The sequence below is a fragment of the Scleropages formosus genome, chromosome 9, assembly GCF_900964775.1.
Source record: "Scleropages formosus chromosome 9, fSclFor1.1, whole genome shotgun sequence".
In the NCBI taxonomy this organism is placed as follows: domain Eukaryota; kingdom Metazoa; phylum Chordata; class Actinopteri; order Osteoglossiformes; family Osteoglossidae; genus Scleropages; species Scleropages formosus.
In genome coordinates this window covers 18,741,851-18,769,595 of record NC_041814.1, presented here as the reverse complement: position 1 = coordinate 18,769,595, position 27,745 = coordinate 18,741,851, and the positions used below count along the sequence as shown (strand labels likewise).

At 42.4% G+C, this 27,745-nt stretch overlaps 1 protein-coding gene across 3 annotated transcripts in view; it reads right to left on the bottom strand.

Annotated features, from left to right (window-relative positions):
* Positions 1–8,564: 8,564 nt before the first annotated feature.
* Positions 8,565–27,745, bottom strand: part of plppr5b (phospholipid phosphatase related 5b) — a 30,814-nt gene continuing 11,633 nt past the window's right edge. For 2 of the 3 annotated variants that reach the window (XM_018753902.2, XM_029254946.1), the window contains 4 exons: positions 26,650–26,900; positions 18,176–18,352; positions 11,496–11,630; positions 8,565–8,832 (listed from right to left, as the gene is read on the bottom strand). In XM_018753902.2, the coding sequence (XP_018609418.2) occupies positions 8,803–8,832; positions 11,496–11,630; positions 18,176–18,352; positions 26,650–26,900 (593 nt within the window). In that variant the 3' untranslated portion in view covers positions 8,565–8,802. The remainder of the gene's footprint in view (positions 8,833–11,495; positions 11,631–18,175; positions 18,353–26,649; positions 26,901–27,745) is intronic. The other variant, XM_029254947.1, reaches the window with a different exon arrangement.

Genomic DNA, 27,745 nt, shown 5'->3' with positions numbered 1-27,745 from the left:
AAGTGGAATCAAAACCCGGCTGCAGTTTCTTCAAAAGGGCCGAAACAGACGTTGGAAATCCAACATTTGAGGTCCGGACTGTAGACACTACGTTGGCGCTCTTCATTTGAAGCAGTTTAATCCTTAAGGAGAAAGAGAGCTAATGGAGGTAGAGTTTCCCTACTCCTGTTTCTGACCTGATATCCCAGGTACCTGAAGAGAATCATGCTGAAGTTCTTTGGTACCGTGATGCACCGCAGTGATTAAGGCAGTGGGTGAGAAAAGCCACGTTTAAACCAAGGGGGCCCACGGACAATACAGCGCGAAGAAGCGGACATGTGAAAGACGATTCACTTGCCTTAAAGTATTTACTGTCCGACCTTTCGCTTCTTGTTCAACACGTTTCTTGTGATCATTTCTCTGTTTTAGGCCTGAAATGAACCGCTGGCTCTCAGTTATTAGAGATTCTCCATGGAGGGCTTGTTATGCGCAAACGAAGGTGTCGTTCGTTATACGGTTTAACTAAAGGCCCTGTGCTCTGTTCATATAAATGATGCATCAATGAGGAGCATGAGCAAGATTTGATGTAGTTAGTGACCCTGATGGGAAGAAAGCAATCCATAGCTCACGGTGTTTCAGACAGCAGCCTCTCTCTTAACTACGCGATCAGTGGTTCGGACGTGGCCCTTGCAGAAATCCCTGTTGAGAGTGAAATATTGCCCATGAAACGTCCATACCTTTGCTGAGGAAGGTGAAAAATGCGGAAACAATGTGTCAACACCTAATGTGGCAAATTTACACACAAGTGCATGTCCCTGAGTCGGCGCGTGTCCCCGGGCACACGTCATTAACTCTGCCGGCAGGTGGGGGAAAACGCCTCTTAAAAGAACCGTGGGAAGTGAATGGTTTTCCTTTGCCGGAGGAGGGAGACGTGAACTTAAACAATTACGCTTATTGGTTTTGATTATTTTGTGTCTTAGCGCAGAGGAAGATGTGCCCCTAGAGGAAAGAGTGATGCTCTCCATCATGAAGACAGGGACCATGAAACTCCAAGGCAGAGACAATAAAATATTATGGGAATTATCTAGAGCCTACAGGTATAATGCAGGGCGGTCTGTTTGATGGTTTATTTGGACACAACTGTTTTGCGTTCATTATATTGTGCCGCTATAAGCAATATGACTTTCAAAGTGCTGATGGTCATAATAGACAGAAAATTTATCTGGATCAATTAAGCTCTGATACCTTCAGAATTAATGTCCTGCATTATACCACTCAGTGGGATAATTCTCACAAAAGATCACTTTCAGAAGTGCCAAGTCAACTGATAGCACAGTGGTTGGTGCTGTCACTTTACAGTAGGAAGGTTGTAGGTTCAACTCCGTTCTCTTTCGGTTGTACCCTTGAGAAAGTTAGTTACCATACAGTATATCGATCGATAAAAATTCCATGTTGGTTAATACTTGTAAAGCATAGTTGTTCATCTTGGACTGTCAGACAAAGGTGTCCCTTTGTAGAGGTTAATAATAAATTCAAACAAACTTCCCAGCTTTTTGCAGTTATTTCTTTATTACTCCAAATGTCACCCATCCTTCTGCTGTGGATTCATTTGTGTACCATTCCAAAGTTTACCTCCTCACTCCGGACGTTCATGTTCCCTCACATAAATCTGCCAGCGGTCGCATCTAATGAACTTGCGGCTGAAATGTCTGCTGCAGTTTCGGACACAAAGACCAGCAGAGCACACAAACATACTTTTGGGCTCGAAGCCCACAAGACTCAAAATATTTTATCTGAGCGAAAGAATCTAGCCAGACCATTAAATCCTCACAGCTCTCTGTCCTGAGGGCCAAACATCAATCTTTGCTGGCCTGCAAGTTGGGCCCTGGCAATCCGCCACCCTGCCATACGGGCAGAATTTAAAATGAGATAACTGCAGCGTCAGAGTTGCACTGGGGCAATCAACTGTAGGCATTATCGCCACTGTTAGAAAACCAAATTAACCATGGCAGTATCAAGGTGCCTGCCAGGATATTAATATCCACACACATTTATTCATTTAGCTAATGCTTTTCTCCAAAGCAACGTAGAATTACACTCACCGGCCACTTTATTAGGTACACCTTGCTAGTACCGGGTTGGACCCCCTTTTGCCTTCAGAGCTGCCTTAATTCTTCATGGTATAGATTCAACAAGGTGCTGGAAACATTCCTCAGAGATTTTGGTTCATATTGACATGATAACATCGCTCAGGTGCTGCAGATTTGTTGGCTGCACATCCATGATGCGAATCTCCTGTTCCAGCGCATCCCAAAGGTGCTCTATTGGATTGAGATCTGGTGACTGTGAAGGCCATTTGAGTATAGTGAACTCATTGTCATGTTCAAGAAACCATTCTGAGATGATTTGAGCATTGTGACATGGCGCGGTATCCTGCTGGAAGTAGCCATAAAGGGATGGACATGGTCAGCTGCAATACTCAGGTAGGTTGTGGCATTTAAACAATGCTAAATTGGTACTAAGGGACCCAAAGTGTGCCAAGAAAATACCCCCACATCATTACACCACCACCACCAGCCTGAACGGTTGATACAAGGCAGGATGGATCCATGCTTTCATGCTGTTTATGCCAAATTCTGACCCTACCATCTGAATGTCGCAGCAGAAATCAAGACTCATCAGACCAGGCAACATTTTTTCAATCTTCTATTGTCCAGTTTTGGTGAGCCCGTATGAATTGTATCCTCAGTTTCCTGTTCTTAGCTGACAGGAGTGGCACCCAACGTAGTCTTCTGCTGCTGTAGCCCATCTGCTTCAAGGTTCGATATGTTGTGCGTTCAGAGATGCTCTTCTGCATACCTCGGTTGTAACGAGTGGTTATTTGAGTTACTGTTGCCTTTCTATCAGCTTGAACCAGTCTGGCCATTCTCCTCTGGTCTCTGGCATCAACAAGGTAATTTCGCCCACAGAACTGCCACTCACTGGATATTTTCTCTTTTTCTGACCATTCTCTGTAAACCCTAGAGATGGTTGTGCGTGAAAATCTCAGTAGATCAGCAGTTTCTGAAATTCTCAGAGCAGCCCGTCTGGCACCAACAACCATGCCACGTTCAAAGTCACTTAAATCACCTTTCTTCCCCATTCTGATGCTCAGTTTGAACTTCAGCAGATCATCTTGACCGTGTCTACATGCCTAAATGCATTGAGATGCTGCCATGTGATTGGCTGATTAGATATTTGCGTTCATGAGCAGTTGAACAGGTAGAAACCGTACTTCGAATTTTGAATTTTGAATTTTTCCTGGTCAAGCGATATGCGGTGCGATGCTGGGCAGCGACAGCGATCCGCATCTCCCAGTCTGTCACAAGGTCGCTATACAGATACTCCCCTTTCTCTACGTTGTGCATAATGTCACAGAAATGCCCATCTGTCTCCTGCTACTGGGGAGAAGAAGAAGAGGAGGGCAATTACTCTTAAGGAAAGACTCAAGATAATTGCCCAGCATGAAGGCGGCAAGCCCGTAATGGCCATCACATGTATGCTAGGCTACGATGTTCAGTAGGTTAGGTGTATTAAATGCATTTTCGACTTACGACGTTTCCGACTTACGATGGGTTTCGCAGAACGTAACCCCATCATAAATCGGGGACCACCTGTAAAGTTAATATCTTTTCGGTTTGACCGACTGTCCTTTGGTGTCCTTTGTCTGGGCTTTCGCAGCACTCCATTGCCAGCAGTGGAAACACTTTTGTACATGTTTGACACACAAACCTTGCGGGTATAACAACTGTGCTGCTTGTAGTCAGCACATCGCCCTGTAAATCTTGGTCTTGCAAGAGTAAACTGGTTAGTTGCTTGAATCCAAAGTATAGTATCAATGATAAGTTTTCACAAAGTTAAATAAAGTTGAATCAATCAGCTCCATCATTTATGTTCTGTAGACTTTATGCACCTCAGCCCTGCAGAGGGGCCCCTTTAATGCAGTTGGTCTAGTTCTTGACTTTTTGCCTTGAGAGCTCTGATGTTTGGTGTCTTCGGCATCACGAGAAGTACTGTTTCCTAACTCAATCAGCGCAGTCCAGTTATGCCATGCAAGGACTGTGGGCTCCTAACACTTTTTTTCATTTGTGTCACTGCATGCAACATCAGCTGGCTTTTGCACTCGTGTTTCATCTGCTGACTGCGAACTTGAACGGTGACCTAATGACTGAACCCTCCAAAATCCCTCTGAAGTCGTGTTGCTTGGCTGGCACTTTTCTCGAAAGCAACATACAGTGTTTCAAACATTGACACAGCACGGTAATTTAAATTCAGGGTAGGAACACAGAGCAAGGGTTCTGTGGCAGGAGTAAGGAATCGGGTTCAAACCCAAAATTTAGGCTGGAGTTACGTAGTCTTTGTATAAATCTTTGGATAATTTCATGCTAGGATACCCTGAAAACCAGAAGACCTGCTGTTCCCTGAATGAAAAATCTGTAACTGACCTGTCATTTACTCCAAGTGCTTTACATATTTTTGAATGGGAAAACATTGATCTCATCACAACTGTGAGAAAATTAAAGTTAAGATTTTTTTTTTAACCTCATATTTGTCATTCCATTAGAAAGGGTGTCTTAACGCTCCATTTCCTAAAGTTCCTGAAAGTAGTCAGTTCTCCAAGAATTCTTCCACCTTGTTCACATGGCACTTCTTCCATGGAAATGCACACAGTAAGTGTCCCTCTACAGGCACATTGATGTGCATATTTTCGGGTGGTACTTACCCGATACAATCACCGAATGCCTATCCTTGATCTGAACACAGTTCTGTATTTGAACCAATCTACTGATGCCTTTATCTTGGCTTCCAGCCTTAGTATCCATGGGGAGCACTGCCTGCCATTGGATTCCTTCCTGATCTTGTAGCCAAGCATCTTAAGAGTCACTGTTGTATACACCAGGCCATTGGTTTCTATGATAGTAGTGATGGGGATTGGGAACTGCTACACTGACATTTAATAAGCATAGTATCTGATGGTTTCTTCTTGTCCAGCTTAGGTAGTCTGACTTGGGGCCCACTGGTGGCTAGCTTAACTATAATTTTACTTCTGATACCAGCAGCTGGACCCTGCAAGGTCTGTGGTTGATGCAGGGTTGGCACAGTGTCCCCAAAGTATTGCAGTGAAGGTTGAAGAGGACCGGAAAGGTCATCGTGGCATGTACTTTCTTGCAGCCCATCCATCTCCAGTTGTGATAGTAACTTCTTTGACAATGTTGAAGCACTGTGCAACCAGCTGTTGTGCAGTTAGTGCTGACGTAGGTCTTTCAGTCATCTACAGTTCCCATGTGCGCTACATATAGCCCCTATCATTGGGTTTGCTGTTATAGTAACACTCCGTTAATTACATGTTCTCTACTCAGACCCATGAGTGGTTTGTTCACGTACTTTCAAGCAGCACTGTCTCTGTGTGTGCGTGTGTGTATATACATATATATGTATATATATATATGTATATATATATAAAAAAAATCTCCCTCTCACCCCCATATGGGGTGGTGTGTGTGTCTTCCTTAAGATCAGTTCCTCTAGCAAAGGCCATTGAGCCTGAGGGTTCTGCGCAATGTCTTAGCTGTTCCTAGGACTGTACTCTTCTGGACAGAGACTTCAGATGTTCCAGGAATCTGCTGGAGCCACTCTCCCAGTTTGGGGGTCACAGCCCAGAGTGCTCCTATTACCACTCGGACCACTCCAGGCTTCACCTTCCACATCTGTCCCAATCCTTCTTTCAGCCATTGGTACTTCTCGATCTTCTCATTCTCCTTCTTTCTGATATTGCCGTCGCTTGGGATGTATATGTATATACGGTATGTATATTCATGTATGTATGTAGGACTTTTGTGCATTCCACTGGAATCACTGAACAGTACAATTCTTCAGCCAAAAATTTCAACCTTTCTTTCCTGTTTTCTGAAAGTTATCAGGAAAGAGCAGAGCAGAGATGTGACAAGTGACAACATCATTATCTCTCTGTCTGAGATAATGGCAGTTCTAAAGAGTACTTTAATGAGGTTCTGGATTATTAAATCAGCCAGGAAATCATGTTTCCTCTGACTTGTTTATCTGACCAGAGAAACTCATTCATATCTTTCCAATAATCAGATTTTTTGCTGTGTTGAAATTACAGCACAAAATTGTAAGATAATGTCTCCCTAAATATAGATATACTTTTTGTCTCACAGTGGTTAACTGTTGGGTCATTATTGTAAAAATCAAAATGCATTTCACCTTATTATCACAACTCATAATCCAGTCTTCCATTACAACAGAGTAATCAAGCTGTCAAACACATTTTGTTTAGAACATTTTTGATTTTCATTTTCACCCTCATCTGCAATTAGCTTTTCGAAGATACTTTCCCTGAATTTATTCTGTAAAAATGCCTCGTGGTTCAAAAGGCTCAGTACTGCAGTACTATCACTATGGAGGAAAGCAGAATGTTTGTGTAATATATTTGTAAACAGCAGACACTGCAATTTTTTTTTTATTAAAAGGCTTAATATTTTCCTCTACAGTGTAAAAGGTTTGTCTCATAAATGTTACAAAGACAGTGATGGATATGGAATGAATAGAATATGTACAGTATCCATAACAACATAATTTCTACCAAAGCACAAAAATAACTATACATTGTTAATTTAATAAACAGAAGGCAATGAAAAACAGAATTAAAATGCTGTATGGATGCCTTATGGGATATTGCCAATTCAATTTGTTAATTATATTGGTTTCTTGCATATGTGGATAATGGACTCTACAAATAAACCAGTCAATATATAGCTGCCAGAGTTGTGATTAGAACTGATCATCATTAAACATATCATAGGCATGAATGATGTTTAGAAATAAAAAGTACAGCGTGTATAGTTAGTGAACATGACTACATAACGTAAAACTACAAAAAAATAACACCATTATTCCAACTACACTGTAAATACATATATTACTACAAATAGGTATAGCAATGAAAATATTGTTGCTGGCTTAATGTATGTTTTTATTCAGCTTCTGGTGTAATGACTTATACTAGGTAAATTTCATGAAAGGATATACTGTAAATATTTTAAGGGATAAGTTAATGCAAGCATACTGACGTTTTCTTCCTATTTTTTGATATAGGAAGTTACACTTAAACCTGCAGAGCATTGTTGCAATGCATTCTGTTCATACCACATACGTATTCTGGAGGAATATTTTTAGGCAGTCATACGCAATACTGTATAAGGTGCTTCTACAGTTCTGCTTCTTTTTTCTGGATGTTTGCTATGCAATTGTTTACTCAACATGTGATTTAAATCTGTTTGGGCTCTTGAGGTACAGCAGTTGTTTACAATACCCATAACGGCAGACTCCTTAGCCTATCCGATGCCATAGTGAGAGAAAAAAGCAATACTGGAACAGCGTATAACACTAAAAAATACAACCGACACACATTTTCATATACTGCATATGGAAACATATCAAATCAACCTTGTGATTTGTATCTGCTTGAGAAAATTAATTGATTTAAATAGGTTGGTTCAAATAATATTTGACTAGACTACATTGAAATTTCATATAAAAAAGGAATCAATTCTTTCAATTTAAAGTTTTAATGAAGGAAAGGATGTTTAAACATTTTTGTGAGATTTTGTTGGGCACAGGTTTTCATTTCTTATGCTTTCCTGCAAAAAAAAAAAAAAAAAAAAGTACAATTCCCAGTGGTTCCATTACCAAAGCTGCAGAAATTAGTGTGAGAGGACTTAATAAATGTCTTTGCCCTTGTTCTGCCACAACAGGAGACATTAGTACCTCTATGAACTCCCCTTTGCCTATGTCCACCCATCAAGAACTCATGGTGGTAGCAGACAGGTATTCAGAATGATTTCCACTCGGGGTTCAGACATTACAAAACAACACACACACACACACACACACACACACACACACACACACACACACACACACACACACACACACATGAATCAGTCACATGAAAGCAAAGGTCAAAAATGGCTTACTACTGAATTGCAAAACTAGATGTCTTTAAACACTTTAAATTCTAAATTTCTAAAACTGTTTTCAAATTTTCGGTAAGTTCAATATGTATGCTTTACTATTAGATCCGGACAGGTCTGAATAAAATATTCAGTGCAAATGTATTACCTTTATTTCCGTAACTGTTTACAGGAACGTCTGGGGGTCTACATAACAATATGAGCGTAGAATATTTCCAGCCTTGAGCAGATTACCATCCTTAAACGCAATACCCTAAACACACAGATTGCTCTAAACTGTGTTAAGAATAAAATACTTTGCCCAGCTTTCAGGAGCGTAGTCTTGTATTGGTTGTTTAAGTACAAAAATAATTTAATGAATAAACAAATTCATACAGAATATATTGAATAAATCATACAGGAATTTAACTGAAATTACCAAAACCCCAATACTTTTCTTTATGTGATGTATTTCGATTATTATGCCAGCAGAATACAAGATGCAAAGTTTATTACTTTGGAGGTTCCTACAGATGAACGCTACCATCATTAAACTCCCATCTCAGGTGTGACCTTCCGAAAGGAAAAAAGGGGACTGAGGAGGCTTGTTTGTGTGAACGATGTCCAGCCTCTTTAATGTACTGTAGATTTCCATTAGGACTTCATCTGAGCTGCTTTTAGAGTTATTTTTCTGAAAGGTACAGTGATGGGGGGGGGGGGAGAAGTAATTTGGGAACTTGCATTGCACTATGATGGCAGAACTGTGAAAAGGGATGATGTCCAATGCGCTTGGCAAACGGCCGCTTCAGCGTCATGTGACCTCAGCGAAGGCGATGTGATTCTGAGGGAACAAAGAATTAAACATAAGACTTGCAAGAATTACACTGTACAGTCATACAATGACCTGTTTAACTCATTTGACTTGATAACTGCTCGCCAGGCATGCTGATGGCCAAAAGCTTTTGTTCAGCTGTGAAATGTTACTCTAAATTACCATGATGCCGAGCGCTCGTGTGCGTTATCTGTATGCAGCATTGAGAAGTGGAGGCATACCGGCATGCGGACGCACCTATACGCCCCTAAGCAGCAAAACCAGCCACTGTAAGATTAATGCAGTAGCCTTGGAGGAATTCATCATAGCGGGAGGAGCAGTCATCCACCGTGAGCGGAAATATTTTGTGCTACCTGGATAATCCCGTTCACCTGCCATACAACCCCTGTCTGTTCCCCATATCTGACACCAGACAGTCCTCAGTGAGACACACCTGCCTGTGCGAGGTGTTACAGGGGAACCCAAACCATTAAACCTGGACAGCATCAACAATCCAGCCACACCTGTTTCCACATAATCACACCCGTGGATAATGCAGCAATGCGCTCGGTTTCTTCTCATGAAATGTAAATGCAACAACCTCAGCTTTTCCCTCTCATTAAACATAAACAGCACAACAAACATTCAAACACTGCTTCACTATATATGGATCATCATCTACAACATGAGCCTCATTTCTGAAACCGTCTCTCCACATCTGTAGATGATACGTGTTCTGCCTTAAGTAACGAGAGACTCGTCTGTATTTGTCAGCGTTGGTGGAGGTTCACCGCTGCGTTCCTCGCTGGGAGCAGCAGCCTCCCGACGACATGTCAGCGGTCCAAACACTGTTTACATCTGGCAATTCTTGCGCTCTCCTCCGCATTTATAGCTTTCGATGCTTTTCGCATATTCTCTTCTTGCATTTAAGAGCGTACATTTATTACAAAGGGATATGTACGTCAGTCGTCACAACAAATCATAACAGTTTCAGAAAAATTAATATTTTACAAATGTAAATAACAGTGGAAAAGAAGAGCTGCTTTCAGCCTCAAAAATGTACTCCTATAATGAACAACCCAGGAGAAAGACAAGCTGCTCACACTAAAAGATATGAGACACGGTAAACATGTTTAGTCGGGGGGGACGACACAATTTTAACACAGTTAAAACCATGCATTTCACACACTCCAAAATCAAGAGCAAAACCTGCTTTTGATGACACAAATTGGTAAATCATTTAATCAAATTTGATCAAACAAAATGACAGAGGGATATAGGTTTAAAGGGTTTGCTTATTTTGAACAAGCAAAACCCAAGAAATACACTGACCCCTGAAGTTACAAACCCTTAAGACAGTAAAATCAAAATTTTCTATTATCTATCCATTATCTATTTCCTAAAATTACATTTTGCAGCGAACAAAAGGTGTGTTTACCAGCCAAGTGGCTAGGTGGCAGTGAAGGGCACCTATGCAGAAGAGATGTGGAGGACTGTCTAATTCAACTCACTTCCACAGTGTTTACAGCTCCTGTTTGGTGTGTGTGAGTGTTGATCATTCGAACAGCACCAGTAACAAGAGATACACTGTTACTATGGAGACCAAAGTCTTGGTGAGAGACCAAAAATAATGAAGCGAGTTTTGAAAATATTGTTCATGCTTATGGCATGACTTGGTCAATAACTGAACGGAACGGATAACAATTTTTCAGTAATTTTAAATTAGCTTTACTTTTAAGGTAGGCAGAAATTCTAAAAATGGTCAGTTAAAAAAAAAAAAAAAAAAAAGTCACAGAAATCTACATCACATAAATGTGTTACTTGTTATGACTATACCCAAGGCTGCACAGAACTTCTCCTATGAATAAATCGACGAACATCTGTATCGTGGTGCCTTTATTGGTTACGTTGTAAAAGTCAGTTTGGACATTCCAACAAAACAATTTATGAGCAGTACTCCAGTCCTTGCTGTTTGTAAACTGAGGAGCCAGTGTACAAAGGGGGAAAAAAAAAAAAACACAATTGCTTGTTTAGTGAGACTTCTAGATTTAAACTGCAGTGTATGTATAGCATTTACTTTTTTTTTTTCATTTATGTTTAACGTCTATTATCAGACTTCATACAAGCTATTATTTTAAAATGGAAAATTTATTCCTTTTTATTCCCGAAATAGATACAAATATTTAATTTGTTTAATAACCTTAAAAATATAACCATGAAACATTTAATTTCTAATAATTTGGCAAAATTACTTAAAATAAACAAGCAAACAGAGAAGAAACAAAACAACAACATGTGCCAAATACTCTGGATCAAGCATTTAAAGCGAAGAGATATTTGCTCCACCCTGTTGCGCGGAATTCGCGATGTTGCATTTACGCTTGCTGAGAAAACTCGGCGAGTGCGAAGTACTCCGGAGATTTGGCAAATGCTGTCCTTCACACAGGTGCTCATACGTTTATTGCCTTGTGCGGTGCAGTTGCTCAAAGCGGCTCGCGCCCTTCATCCAGCTAAAGAACCTCATGAGACGGGCTTTGAGCGAAGTAGCCGGGGGCCCCTCTTCCTCCCTAAGCTCAGCCACCTGAAGGGCATACGTTCTTCACGTAAGCAACCGTTCGCTCCGTACCGCAGCCCTACCTACACAGGCGTGGAGCGCGATGGCACGCCGCGCGGCTGGGCTCAGCGGGGAGTACCTGAGAAGCGATGTATTTCTGCAGCGGGCTCTCCACTCTGGGGTGGTTAGCCATGGGAGCGCTGTCTGCATGGTCTTGCGGTGGGCTTTCGCTGAACAGGAGCTTCCCTTTAAAGTTGTGTACCACACACACCACCTGCAATGGACGAAGGCAGAGGAAGGAGTAGGAGGGGAAACCTCGCTGTGGACCGGTTACTGCACATCACCTCTCCCTATCAATGGGTGGACATCTGTCAACATGCGGGCGTGTGTGTGTGTGTGTGTGTGTGTGTGTGTGTGTAACAATAAATAAATGCAAACTGGATTTTCTGTAAAATTACTGTAAAGGATTTCAGCCAGGGTGTATATCATCCAAGAGGTATATTATTATAATCAGTTACGAGAGACACATTCTGATGTGAGAAATGCATAAGTCATTTATATAATATGTTGTTCCCACTAGGATGAACCATTAAAGGTAAACATGTTAACATGTTAGCAAAACATCTACAGTTTAAGCTATTTACACAGCTAACAAATGTGTCTACAAAGCTTCCACTACAGCAACCCCCCCCCCCCCCCACCTTTTAACCAAATTTTACGCACAAACGCAAATGGTTTATAAATATTGCATGAGAGAGAAACGCTTGCTTATAATGACTTGATGAAACTAGGTTAACATTTCAAGCAGAACGCTTCAAATTGGCCTATTGTTATCACTGACTTATTTGTGCTGCTATCAAAAATTAATGCAAAATCTGGCAATTTTATGGAAGGCACAATTCTGCTTTGCATTAATTAACCACTGATGATATCAAGAAAACCTTTTGCAACAAAAATACAGATTTTTTTTTATTATATATATCCAAAGAAGATAAGAAAATGCAGGTTTCTAATGTATTTTTACTATACTGTTCTTGCAGGGTGTACTATGCCGCACGTCCTACGCTTCAAGGCCAGGCTCTGGATGGATGGATCTCCTACATATACTAAATGCGTGTGAGCAGCATTTCATTCATTAAGCTAACAAGTCTTATTCCGAACAAGAGCGATGCCTAAGAGAGTCAGCTAAATGAAAGAGTTGAAGAAAGTGTAAACCCCAAGAGATATCAACAGTTGTACCTCTCACTGCTAATAAAGACAGAGCATTTAATGGGACCAACAAATCAGTGCAGAACCAATCAGCAGAGACTTGTGACTACAGAGGCACTGCAACATTCACGTTGATGCACATGTGGCAGGCTGGAGCTGGAGGGCCAGGTCCTCGGCCTCACCCTCACCCACACATTAAGACTGCACCTGGTGAGAAACTCATTAGGACAAGTTCCAAGTTTGGCCAATAAACAAAGTAAACAGTCTGACAGACACTGTGTGTGTGTAAAAGTTTGGATTTAAAGTTTACAGACTCAAATGTGATGTGATAAACAGTATCTCAGATCTGTGAACCAGGTCCAGATGCACCAATGTGTGTCCCACCACTATTAAGCAGTTTGAGTGAAACAATACAGGTAAGGTACACTGGGGTATGCCATGAGAAGCAAATCTTCCATATTTAAAAACTGACCGTGCTGGAACTCCAGTCCCGCAACCGCCGTGTTACCTTCTACCTGCAGAAACCAACACCAAATCAGAGGAAAGGTCATCTAATGTGTTCTCCGGTGTGGAAATGAAGATTCTCCAAGGCTGTCCAGCCACATGTTAGACATGCTGACCACCATAGAGGTCCCATGGGTAACCACATGTGTCCCTCTGGAAACTGTATCCTCGCTCTTTTACCAGCCACAGGGAGAAAGACACTACTTCTGCTTATGGACAAGGTAGAGGGTAAAAACAAGTAAGATGTTTATGTTAGAAGTGAAGTTACAAATGCAAATACAATACAAATGCAGAGCAGGAAGTTATCCAACTCTAGTAAGGACTTACTGTTGCAGAAATGGTGCTACATACTCACGGCAGTGCTGGTTAAATGTTTGCTGGGCTTGAGCTCTGTACCGATTTGCCTAACGAACAAAGAGAACCGCTTTCCTCGACCCGGGGTCGTTCGGCTAACTGAAGATGCAAACCTTCAAGTTGCATTCATACGTACTTTACTTTCAACGCAAATGTGACCGCTTTAGCTTCGGGGCAAGTTCTGCAATGACTGAACAGCCTCTGCTGCAAGAGGAAATGGTTTGAACGTGTGAGGACGCTCATTTCTGCTCGGAGACTTGCCGATTTTCAAAACATGCGAATCGCTCTACCTTAGCGGGAGCTTCAGCTGAGTACAATGTCGGTGTACATCACTGCAGGTCAACGAGAATGACACTGCATGAGCTGCTCAGAGATCATTCGCTACACAGGGGTCAACGGGGGCTCAGCCCGACCTGGGGTCAAGTCTGTTTTCGTTCTCCGTCTGTATCGCTGGCTCCGTGTACGCGGCACCCAGAGATCCATCTGACAGCGAGGATCCATGGAAGCAGAGGTATGAAAAGTATGATAAGCTGCTGTACTTCTAGAGTATCAGTCCACAGCTCAAATTCAGAATCACTCTGGACTTAAAGTAGGGACCCTTGGGCTATAGATCATTCCCAGTGAGCAGAGAGAGTGTGTGCTGTACTTGGCTACACTCATCTTGGTGAACAACATCCATAATCGCTATAAACATGGACACTGCAAAAGGCTGAAGGCAAACTCAAAAGTACTGATTTCAGGAAACTTAAAATGCTTCTGGCCCACCAATAAAAATTTCCTCTGACACATCTGGTTTTGTGAGATTTTAGTAATAAGGTAAGGTTTGGCAAGGTGGTGCGACTGTACAGTGGGGTACAGAACATGCGACCCTGAGAGTGGTACAAATCACAACTTTAATCCATATAATGTGGGACTCACTGGAGTGAAAAGTGGGGTGTCCAGGGAAACTATCTTACACACCTCGCAATGTGCATCCATCAATCTGAAAGCGCACGCATGTACGCTCAATGCGGCATAAACACGTCAATGCCATTGTATTTTGAATAGTAAATGGCATACCCTCTTATGGCTTTGATCAAACAGCTTTGATCAAGTAAATTCTAAAGGATCATTTGTGGGGCTGTGTATTTACCAAAAGGAAACGCTAGTTGATGGAACAACCTAGCCGCAGCGGCTAAGGGGAAGAAAAAAGACCGTGTTGAGCACCAGACTTTAGTGCTTTCCAAACCTTAATAGACAGAAAAACAAAATTGGAAGGGGGGGGGGGGGGGCTTAAACAAACGTGGCAGGGCCTGTTCCATACATTTCATGTGTTCAGGAGCTATTGGAGCGTTCCTAATCAGAACGAGCTCTGTGTACCTCTTGAAACGAGCGTGGAAGCTGAGCAGCTGCGTGCACCCTATGAACATGACATCTGGAGTCTGCCGAACTCCCGTCGTGTTCCATGGTAAACCACCCAGACTTGCACGGTGGCTCATTTGTTGCTGCAAACGTAGACATTCCAAAAAAAAAAAAAAGCTCTTTGCTAAATACACCATATTTTAGAAGAAAAACTGTAAATGTCAAACAATTTTGAATATTGGAAAAGCTCAACTCACACACACTATTTATAGAGCTGGGTGTTCCTGAGTCCTGGTGATCAATAGCAAGATCCTAAACACTGCACATTATTCTAGGATGTATTATCACTGTAAGGATTGAACAAGAATTTATGGAAGAAAACATTTTCACATTCAGTCATTTTAGGGTTAATATTAACATAGCTCAGAGTTAAAGTATTTAAAAAGTATTATATTGTGGGTGGGGGGTGCAGTGGCGCAGTTGGTTGGACCGGGTCCTGCTCTCTGGTGGGTCTGGGGTTCAAGTCCCACTTGGGGTGCCTTGTGACGGACTGGCGTCCCGTCCTGGGTGTGTCCCCTCCCCCTCCGGCCTTACACTCTAAGTTGCCAGGTTAGGCTCCGGTTCCCCCGTGACCCCGTATGGGTCAAGCGGTTCAGAAAGTGTGTGTGTGTGTGTGTGTGTGTGTGTGTGTTGTGGCTCTGGCTTCCCGTGACCCCGTGTGGGACAAGCGGTTCAGACGATATCTGTGTGTGTATTGTGGCTAAGATTTTGCAGGACCTTACCTGTAAATAAACAGACGGACTTGCGTATATACATTTATTCATTTAGCAGATGCTTTTCTGGAAAACAGCATACAGCTTGGGCTGTAATGCAACCTTTTCGCTGATGCTGACTTACAAACAAAATGAATTAGGAACAGACTTCTGGTCTGAACTGTGTTAACTGAAAATCCAGCATACTGTACATCAGTTCATAGTGTATTTGTGAGCATCATTACAAACTACTTAGACTAGCTGTATATACTTTTTGTGTAATTTCTTACATATTCAGGAAAGGAGCATGGATACGTACTGATTCTGTATGATTGTTCACCTTTATATTTGTGTGGACCGCTGTGATTTACATAGCTGGTCTGCACGGTGGCACAGCAAGTAGCGCTGCTGTCTCACAGCATCTGGGTTGTGAGAGGATGTGGGTTTGGTCCCCCTCAGTCTGTGTGGAGTTTGCATGTTCTCACCATGTCTGCGTGGGTTTCCTCTGGGTGCTCTGGTTTCCTCCCACACTCCAAAGACATGCTGTTCAGGTTTCCCCATAGTGTGTGAGTGTCACGAAGTGAGTGTGCTTCACTGATGCATGGATGAGTAACCCCTTGTAAGTAGTGTATCTAGCAGTGTAGTCACCTTGGTGAATAAGGTGTGTGGGCTAGTAACACTACATAGTATCCATTGTAAGTTGCTTTGGACAGAAGCATCTGCTAAGTGAGTAAATGGTCTGAACCATGTTCATAAAGCTTTGATGCATTTTACTGCATGAGTATGAATGCTTTTTAGTGCTTAGCCAACATTTTTTATACAAATCAAATTACAACTGTACCCATTTATGCAGCTGGATACTTTCTTGGATAATTCAGGTTAAGCAGCTTGCTCAAAGGTGCTCAAGCAGGGCCTTGGCTGGGACGAGATCCAGTACACTTTGGGTGACAAGCCTGTGTCATTAACTCCTTCTCTACCTTTTAACCAATTGGTGGTTTAGAGCGTAAACCACTGGAACATGAAAAGATGATATTTAAAGGGAAAAGTGCTGCTTCCACCACTCTGCTGCTAATGAGAAGCAGTGAAGGAGGACCTTTCAAGCTCTGGAACAAACACCTTCACTTCTTCCTGCAGTAGAGACTCCCACTGTCATCATTGATTCATCCTGCCTTCTACTAAGATCCAGCCCAAAAGGTTTGATCTCATCTGATTGTTTTCATCAGCTTTCATCCCTCCTGAGAGGGAACAGGATTAAAAAAAAAAAAAAACAAAAAAACAAACGACCTACAGACATATATACCCGGTACGTGAGGTGGATTTCCTCGAAAAAGAAGCAAAGCCCTGGTCAGCATCTATGAGTGCTGCAGAGAAATGCATATAAATCAATTTCATTTATCCCTTTAGCTGATGCTTTTGTCAAAAAATGACTTACAATGATTTTTCCACGTATGCAGCAAGGCAATTTTTATTGGAGCAATTTGGTGTAAGTACCTTGCTCAACAGTATGAGCAGGAGCTGAGGTCTGAACCTGGGCCCATTAGATCTAAAGGTGGTAGCTCTAACCAATATGACACCTGCTACCCACCGCATCATACCATATATGAATTTGGAATGGTATTTTAGAAAACACTGCAGAAAAAGTGAATGGTGTGAACGGTCTGTCTTATGACCTGTACAACTGCATGTAATAAATTATCATCCTCGTGTTTGTAATTCCATTTGGCCCAAGAGAGGCCACGTGGAACTGCAATAGCCCAAGCGTGTACTGAGAGTTTTTACCATGGGGATATCTGTCCATTCGTGTGTAATACCACATGCTACATCCAGCACCTGTGACCTTCCTGTCCGTTGTTCAGGGGCCTAAACCTTGTACACATCACTGACGAAGCGGAGCCACAGCTACAGGCAGAAACGATCTGCGCCGTCAACCGTGTTCAACCTACAAGCACCGGACACGAAAATTCTGTCTGACATCTTTGTGTCTCACTACTCCCAGCTAAGAAACTCTTATCTGTACAACTGCAGCTCAGTAATTCCCCTGGTAAATGTTTGCAGCCTGGATGTGGCACAGCGAGCTGAATTCAGATCCACTCCTTTTTTCTCCCCTGCTGTGGAAGACACAGAGGAAATCCATCTCCCTGCTATCTTCTCGCTGTGGTTCACAATGGTCTTTGGCAGACAAGGCCACGGCAAGTCTGTTAAGCACGACGGCGGGGAGGCCGTCAAAGCAGTTCCCATCAGCCTCGGCTCTCTATCCGCAGCACTCCGCCGCTGTTTTCGCACAGATCAAGGACCTGATGGATCGGCCTTTACGGGCTTTCAAAAGGTTGTTTGTATCTCTCTGACATTTTTAGAGTTCTCACTGGATGCATGAGACAGTACAGATACAACCTTTTTGAAGGAGCCCTGTAGCACAAAACCCAAGAACATGAGTTTGAATTTGATCATCTGTCAATAATGTGCATGTTTTTGGACCTCCTGAAAATAAAACTTTGGACCATGCCACTAGCATAGTCCCTGAGTCTAAGACTGTATTTCTTTTACCTAAGGAGCTATAAACTGGATGACTGGCAACCTTGGGGCTGATAAGTGTGCTTGGGATGTAACCATGAGTCTCCACTTCATCCTCTTAGCCATGTTCACTACGACTTGCCCTTACCAGAAACGTGGCTATGGCCACTCCTACGACGAAGCCGGCAATGACGTCAGACCAGTGGTTGCGATACTCAGCCACTCTGTTGAGGCCCGTGAGGAAAGCCAAGCACATTAGACCCAGAGACAGCACAGGTTTGGCTAACCTGGTTCCTTTGGCTTTCACCGTGTAAGTGATGTACATCTGGAAGACAAAAAGCAACATCCTCATTATTAATGTGTATTAACTGCTGTCCACTACCTCACTCACTACCTTAAGTATTTTGTGAGTATCTAGAGTATGTCTGTATATATGCATATATTTAGCTACCAACTTACCTACCCATCTATCTGTCTAATAATGTTATTTTGGTTTAACTACAAGTTATGTGAAGTAGGATCCCCCCCCTGCCAATGAAGTGCAATGAAGAGCAATGAAGAATTATGAAAAGACAAAAAGAAAATACACACTAAGGGAATATGTTATGCAATTCCCAATTCTTTAAGATCCAGTGTTCCAACTCAGGGTTCCTGTGAAGAAGAGCAGAAAGTTGGACCTTCAGCAGGAGATGCAACCATTGCCATTCAATTGTTTGTGCCCTACTTGCCCCCCCCCCACCCCGTGCCAGGCCTCAGGGAGTAGGGGTTGGGTGGTGCAGCTGCTGATGACTCTCTGCTAAATCGGGAAGGCTGAATAAAATAGAGATGAATTGCCTCCAGCAGACTGGTCCAGCAGCCAGCTGGGAGGGAACGACGAGATGAAGCAGTCCTTGAAGCGCCGCGGTAGTTTTAATCGTCCTCCTTTGATTTTGGTTCCCGTCGCTCCTACTTGATTTATCCTCAAAACGAGAAATAATGACCAAATGCTGCTCGGAGTCCTGGGTGTATTATCAATCCAGCGGCACACATCGGCTCAGGAGTTTTGTTTTTGTTAAATCTTGACAAGGAGAATACAAAAGACATGACTTTTTCCTGCTCTTCATTCAAGTAGAACTCGGGGCAAAATTCAATGTAGGGCAGCGAGTTACTGAGTGGACTAAACTCTAACAGTGAAAGATAATGCCACAGAACCATAATTATAGCCTTGTGTAGAAGAACTCTGGTTCATGTTTTTACAAAGCCTTACAGAATACAGAAGCCTCAACCTGTCACCAACAGATTAGCATAAGTTCAAGTTCAAGATTATTGTCATAGGTACAAGTACCATGTACAAGTATCATGAAATTCTTTCTGAATGCTTCTCCACAGACTATGGACAGACAGAGACAATAGAAAGACTGCACAAACAAAACAATGACAATGACAGTGAGTAGTGCAACAGCAATAGCAATAAATAATTGTAACGGTAATAACAATAATACCAGTTGGAAGCCAGAGAACTCAGAACGAGAGAATGGAATGCTTAAAGTGGCAGAGTAATTTACCAATGTGCTTGGGAGGAGCAGTCCAACTCTAGTTACTAAAGGTGGCACATTGGTTAGTGTTGTATACTCTTACAGCAGTGGGGTAAAAGCTGTTCCTGTACCTAGCGGTGCGGGTTCGAATAGACCTGAGCCGCTTTGCAGACGGCAGAGAAAAGTACCCGTGCGGGGTGACTATGATCTTTCATGATGCGCATCGTCTTTCTGAGGCAGCGTGTGGTGTAGGTGTCCTGGACTGCTGGTAGCTGTGTGCCAATGATTCCCTGAGCTGTTTTAACCACCCTGTGTAGAGCTTTCTTGTCCTGTATGGAGCAGCTGCCACCCCAGGATGTAATACACCGTGAGGACGGACTCCACAGCACACCTGTAGAAAGTGGTGAGGACTGTAGTGGACATCTGGGCTTTCTTCAGACGCCTGAGGAAGTGGAGACGTTGATGGGCCTTTTTGATGGTTGATGCTGTGCGCTCAGTCCATGTGAGTTTGGCAGTGAGGGTGACCCCGAGGAATCTGAAGCTGTTGACCCTCTCTACAATGTCCCCTCCTCTGTAGATGGGTGTATGAACCATATCCTATTTCCTGAAATCAATCACCAGCTCCTTAGTTTTACTGACATTGAGAGACAGGTTGTCCTGGCACTACTCTCCCAGGAGCCTCACTGTAGGCCGTCTCATCGTTGCTGGTGATCAGACCCACAATGGTGGTATCGTCAGCAAACTTTATGATGGTGTTGGAGCTGTGACTGGCCACACAGTCATGTGTGAACAAGGAATATAGCACCGGGCTCAGGACGCTTCCTTGTGGAGTGCCAGTGTAGAGGGTCAGTGGGGAGGAGGTATTTCTGCCAATCTGCACATGCTGGGGTCTGTTGGTGAGGAAATCCAGGATCCAATTGCACAATGTGGCATTCAGTCCCAGCCCTAGTAGTTTGTGGATCAGCTTGGTTGGGATGACAGTGTTAAATGCTGAGTTACAGTTCACAAATATTAGCCTTACATAGCAGTTTTTACTATCCAGGTGAGACAGAATGGTGTGAAGTGTGTGTGATATTGTGTCTTCAGTAGAGCTGTTGTGGTGGTAGGCAAACTGCAGTGGGGCCAAAGTGGCGGGAGTGGTGTCCTTAATGTGTCCCAGCAACAGCCTCTCAAAGAATTTCATTGCAAGGGGGGTCAGTGCTACTAGGCTATAGTCATTAAGGCAGCTCACTTTGTTTTTCTTGGGAACGGTGATAATGGCGGTGTTTTTGAAACAGGTGGGTACAGTTGAGCTTTTTAAAGAGATGTTAAATATGTCCGTGAACACAGCAGCCAATTGTTCACTGCATGTTTTTTTTTTTTTTTTTTTTTTTAAAAACTCGCCCTGAAATTCCGTCCGGACCAGCAGCTTTGCAGATGTTGACACGGCTAAAGGTTTTTCCTCACTTGTACTACAGAGACGGTGAGACCGGTGTTATCATGCAGCGCTGTGGGGATCCGCACCGGGGGGGGGGGGGTCTTTGTTCTCGAACTTGAAGCGGCCATAAAACGCGTTCAGCTCATCAGGGAGAGACGGAGCGGCACCTGTCAATGTTCGCGTCTGGTTTACAATCTGTTAATGTTTGGATTCCCTGCCACAGCCTACGTGGATCTTGAGTGCAGCTGAACTCTGATTCCACCTTCCTGCTGTATTCCTGTTTCGCACTGACGGGCTTTGCAAAGCTCGTACTTGCTCTTCTTGTACACATATGTCTTCAGATGAATTTCGCTCTTGCTGATCAGCTCCACTGTCATACAATTTAGAACTAAATTACATGGAAAGAGAAAACTGCACCTGTAACAAAGGTCATTTAGACTATTCAGTTACAATGAAGAGGAACAGAGATGACAAGACAGAAACAGCCTCCAGAGTTTCTCTTCGATCAATATAAAAGCATTGGGGGAAAAATATTTTAATAAAACCCTATTTAAGAAAAATGACAACTATGTACTCTTAATGTATTCAGCAGACCTCAAGGTGTCAACAAGCCTTTACATGTCAGGTAGTTTGCCTTGCTGCCACTTAAATAAAAATATGCAGGCCTCATTTCTTCAGTAAAATTTTAAGTGCATCTTGGTAAAAATCTGAAAAACTGCACTGGAGACAGGTGATATTCCTCATGTTTTTAACCCCCATAAAAGGTCATTTGAATTTGAATTGTGGCTGATTTTCCTTCTTCATACGAACCATGTTCACCCCTTTTGCTACTTTGATTATCAACCTTACCAGTTTTAGAGCATGTGGCATTTTTCAGTTTCTGGTAGACTAACGTTTCCTATAACCAGACCTCACTGTTTCCCTTTGTCTAGGAACACTGTCAGCAGTTTAAGGTCAAAATTCATGGGTTATTTACTTGTAGACAAAACACAGGGTTTTTATTATACATCAAGGACCAAGTCTATGTTCTGCGAGTCACTGCACTGCTATTGCAGATGCTGGAGTAGTCGAAGTCTGAGTGAGAATATACACATGCTGGCTCCATCTATTTAAACAGACTGCCTGTTGAAAATAAGACCACTAGGCTCTGGTGCTAAAATATTTTAACACCAAATGTGTAATGCCATCCACTGTGTAAATATTACATTGGTATTTCAGAGTAACCAATATTTCTCTGAAGCCATGCAGAAGACACCTGAAGAACTGTTTGTCCCCTTACCAATACCACATATTTGAGTGGTTTCAATGAAGGGGAGTAAAATTATATATTATAGTGTAAACGAAATCTCTACTTTGAGGCCTAAGGTGCATTTACACAAACTACACTTGTCCAGAGAGAAGAACATCTAAATGTGTGTATATTGATGAAGACAAGTGGGGGGGGGGAAATACCCACATAGCCATGTACAACCTTTACCTCATACTTCTGGGAACCAGTGGTGTTCAATAAGGTCAGTTCAACATCACACAGAGGAATATTTCAATTTAAGAAATGTAAGAACATAAAAAAATAGCTTAATATTGTCTTAATGATCATGCTGAAGTACTAACATGAAGAGCCCATCTATTTCCATGTGAATTCAAAATATCAGTGGTCATGAAAGCCCGTTAACCATGACACTGGTGCGGAGTGAGCACCAAAGGGGCCACTGGCAAGCCTTTTGCAAAGAACATATTCAACATATGAATAACGGCAGCATTAATGCAACAGCGTATTTTGCAAGAACCAAATTCAATATGTGCTCTTAGTTCTGCATTCATTCTGTTTCATCAGTTACTCATTTGAGCAGCAGCATTAAAGCAAACTATGCAAGTCCATGGTGACTTTCCCAGAGAGTAAAACTGGGTATATCGGATGTTTTCATATCCATCCCTTTCAAGTTCCAGCTTCCTTACCCTGTATCATAAAATCACAGTTAATGTGTTGCAAGAATAATAAGCCAAGGTGACAGTGGAAAAAAAATGGAAATGATTATAATAATTAATTTCATGCTTTAGTAAGAACCAGCTAAAAACAATGCACAGGCTGCATGACCTATATAAATCATGATCTGCTTAGTTGATAAGACTAAAGAGTACATGCAAATACTGCCTGCTGGGCAGGAAGTCAAAGGCACAGCTCTGTGTCCAAAGAGGCTCTGACACATAAAAGGAAATTATTTTTTTACACTAAGCTCTGGAAACATTATTACTTTTTCTGCAAGCATGCCATCAAAGTTCATCCTCTAGCCTTGGCCTTCTGAATAAGTATGTGGTAAATACATTTTCCCTGAGCTCCAGCTAATCTAGACGCAGCCACGGATGCAAAGCACAGCATGTGCCCATAAAGGCAAGCTTTTCTTTAATTGCTTTTGTTCTTTTTAAGATCTTTCTTTATTTTCTCACATTCTGCCTACTCAACTCCACATAATAAATGATGTATTTAACACCAATTCTACCCGATTGGATGATAGTAGATTAATCCTGTTTAATGCTGAACTGAGCTAAAATAACCTCTCTTTCACCCCTCATTCCAATAAGGGCAATTTCATAATCCCCTCATACACAGAATAACTTGTATTCTAATGCATTCTACTTATCATGGTATTGTAAGTGACCTTGGATAAAGGCATTAGCCTAATGAAGAATAATAATAATAAATCCGAGGTTACGGCACCAGAGCAGAAGACCTGATACCTTTGGGTCTGTAGCCCCTGCTGATATTTTTTTCAGCAATTTGCTAGACCCCAGTTTTTACCAAATCTGGGTTTCAATGTGTCTTAAGTTTGCAATGAACATAAATCACCCTGCAGAAGGGCATCTGCTACACAAATTAATAAAAGTTGCACAAGTGAAAGACGAGAAAACTAAAAATTAGGAATAGAATCAGGCATTATTTTTATTCCTGTAACATTAACCTCTTTAAAAAAGAGATACTCGATAGGGTAAGGAGTCTAGAATCTAATACTTAAAAATGCATGTATAAATACACTGAATTACATATAAATTAATAACAGTAGTACTTTATAAATAAAAGGACATTTTTAAGTAAGACACTGGGTTGACAGTTACAGCCACATCACTACACAAAGCAGAATCTCTAAATAATTTTTAGTGAACGGCATCAACAAATCCCAACCTTTTTTTTTTTTTTTTAATGAAGGATTTTCAGGAGAATTTCGGGAGGGGAGCATTAGAGCACCCCCTACCCCCAACAGCAATCTGTCCATCACAAATAAAGTATTTAGACTCCCACAAACCTCCACCTTCCTGTTTATTCTGTTCTCTGCACCCCACCAGCATGCCATCTCCTCCTGTCTTCTGTCAATGTTGTCTCAGTAGGGGGTCAACAACCCTAAGCAGGGACAGGTGGGAGCCCGCCTGCAGACTCCATGCCAATATGGAGCTCTACCAATCATTCCCCTGCAGCTACTACAGCAAAGACTTCTGTGTCCTGAAAGCAGGCATAACTTCCGATTCTTGTTAATTATCTTCTTCCACCTTTGACGAAGAAACTGCTACGGCTTTACATTTTCAAAAAGGTGTGCAAGCGTCAGATTTCTACAAAAACTTTTTTTTAAATAATATAAACTTTGCTTATTTGTAGCCAACAGCACAACAAACGAAGCCAAAAAAAAAAAAAAAAAAAAAAAAAAAAAAAAACCTAACTGGTTTCTTGCTGAAAAATCTATATATTTGTAGGCTGATGCATTACTACAAATCGGTCCACTGCAGAATTAAGATATCACAACAACTATATGAGTGGGGGGACACAGTGGCGCAGCGGGTTTGGCCGGGCACCGCTCTCTGGTGGTTCTGGAGTTCGAGCCCTGCTTGGGGTGGCTTGCGCTCCCGTCCTGGGTGTGTCCCCTCCCCCTCCTGCCTTGCGCCCTGTGCTGCTGGGTTAGGCTCCGGTTCGCTGCAACCCCACTTGGGACGAGTGGCTTCAGCCTGTGTGTATGTGTGTGTGTGTGTGTATATATGAGTATGTTCAGCAAGTAGTGTGCGTACAACCTGTTCACAGTGAACCCAAAGCCCAGAACACCCTCTCTACTTGTACATGGTAGGTCTGAACACACAGGTGCCTTTAGCTGCGCATACCATGTTCTTGTAACTCGTGTCCTTACATCTCCATATCACCCACTGAGAGCAGTGCAATATTTATATCTCTAACTAGAAAGTGAAAAACACACAAAGAAATCATTTTTGAAATGTTGATACACATGCTCATGATGGAATGGATTAAAAGACAAATTATCTACATCACTAGTCAGCAACTGAGAAGAGGAGCTTGTAGCGCAGTCACCGCAGTGCTGGCACACGCCGATAGCATCTCGCTAATGTAGTTCGCCTGGGGAATCGGAAGCCTGAAATGAGTCTCCAACACTCCAACGGATACGAGCCAAGCTGTTGTGCTCCTGAGTGCTGTTAATAGTAACACGTTTTCTGCACAAATAATAATAGCAATCAAACAATGCACCGCAGTCACATTTAATGTAAGTATAACCAGCTAAACCAAAATCCCTTTCTGGGTGTTCCCTGCCTCACGCCCTATGCTTCCAGGATAGGCTCTGTACCGCCACGGCCCTGCAATGGACAAGTGGTTATTGATAATGGACAGAAGGATGGGATAGACACCATAATTCGGTAGGGCACCATAATTGTGGGTTTCCTCCAGGTGCTCTGGTTTCCTCACACACACGCTGTTCAGATTCCCCCATAGTGTGCGAGTGTCACAGAGAGAGTGTGTTTCACTGATGTGTGGATGAGTGACCCATTGTAAGTAGTGTATGGTCTAAGTCACCTTGGTGAATAAGGTGTGTGGGCTGATAACACTACATAGTATCCACTGGAAGTCACTTTGGAGAAAAGCATCTGCTAAGTGAATAAATGTAAATAATTATTTTTAATGATTAACTGGCAAATGGGAATGCCATAAATTTAATCTGTTCATTTGCCAATATCCCCAGTTCACTACATCTTAGCACTTTCAACTTGGAAGGAATCAATAAGATCATTTTCAAATAAATGAATAGCTTTTGTTTGTTAGCGAGTTCACAGTTCTACAACGAGTATACGCTGAATTCTAGGTCACTGAAAATACCCAATATCGCTAAAATGACAATTTCCAGTAAGAACCATGGACTTCCCTAAAGAGTTTTTAAAGCCAAGAAGATGCTGCCTCCTGTATGTGCCTCTCTCGCTTTCAGGAACACGATGCTCACTGATGCAGACTTAAAGAATGACAGGCGACAAGACCGCAAGCCCGCTGACACACGTGCGTCTGCTTCCCAACGCCAGCTGCGGATGCTGTCACTTCCACTGAAAGGCACTTGAATGAAAACACCCAATCAAAATTATTTCGAGACTTGGAAACACAGTTTAGGTCGCTATTCACGCCTGACAGAATAAATGAATAGATTGCCCTGAGGATTTTACGCTTATATAAGACAGTACAACTGTAAATTACAGTGAAAAAAGTAGAAGACAGACAGGCGTACTGACAAAATCGTAACCATTAGTCATACAGAGTGAAAGGGCCAAGAAAGGATGGAGGCTAAGTGACAGTACTGATCGAATACTTGACAAACTAATTGTGCTGTAGCGTGCTGTTCATAATTTGCCAGTGTTATGCTCAGGAAACATACTCACAGCGAGATACAGGGCAGCGTAGACGCTTAGTGCAGCCTCCTTGGATGGAAAGGTCTTGCGGGCGCGAAGGATGTCCTCCTGGTTACCCGTGCAGGCCTCCTGGTGGCTGATGAAGCGCAGAGCATGCTGGCAGCCTAGCGCCGTGTAGTTGGGCTTGCACACGGTGAGGAAGTGGGGAGCTAAATTCCCCGTCACCACCTGGCCCGCATTCACGAAGATGTCGGTGGTGAAGAGGCCAAAGGCATACACACCTGCACAGGGAGATGAACAGTCTCGGTGAATTACTGCTCGCTATGATGAACAAACAGCACTTCCAGAAAATAAGAACCTTGAGTGACCCGTTAAAAATAACTTAACAGGAAAGTTATTTTGCAAGTATTAAACTGAATTCAGGAAAGCATGGTTCAGGAGACTATCCTTAAAAGCAGAAAACATCTTCAGGCCCACTGGCAATATACTGGACAGAACTGCTGTCATCAACTGTAAAGGAACTGGGTATAAATCCCACTCCAGCTGTAAATACCCTTGCCCAAGGTATCTGACCCTGAACTGATACAGTAAAAATGACCCTACTGTAGAAATAGGTAAATCATTGTAGGTAGCTCAGCACACAAACCTAACAGTGTAATTTGCTTTGAAGAAACTGAATAATAATATTGTTGTTGTTATTAAGAAGAAGAAGAAAAAGAGCAACAACTCCAGTAAGAGTAGACAAGTCCTGATGATGGTGCCCTGAAATGTTTGTTAGTTCTCACTGAGCAGGAGATACTACATAAAATGTGTCTGTTCTAGTTAACATTGCGAGAACATGCAAGACAAGTAGCTAGGGCTACAGGCAGAGTCAGCCGTTATGAGAGCAATAAAATCACTATGGCGATGTCAAGCAGCGATGTGCTCGGGCCTTTTCTAAGTGCTCTTGTATGAATAATAAAATGTTGCGCTTGGGCTTATGTTGCCCCACTATGTGGCAGGATTCTTCCATACGTGTTGCATAAACACATTTCAGGGACCCCAGGGAAAAAAAAAAAAAAAAAAAAACATTGAGCTTTTTTTTTTTTTTTTTTTTATTGTTTCTGCCCTGCAAACTATGATTATT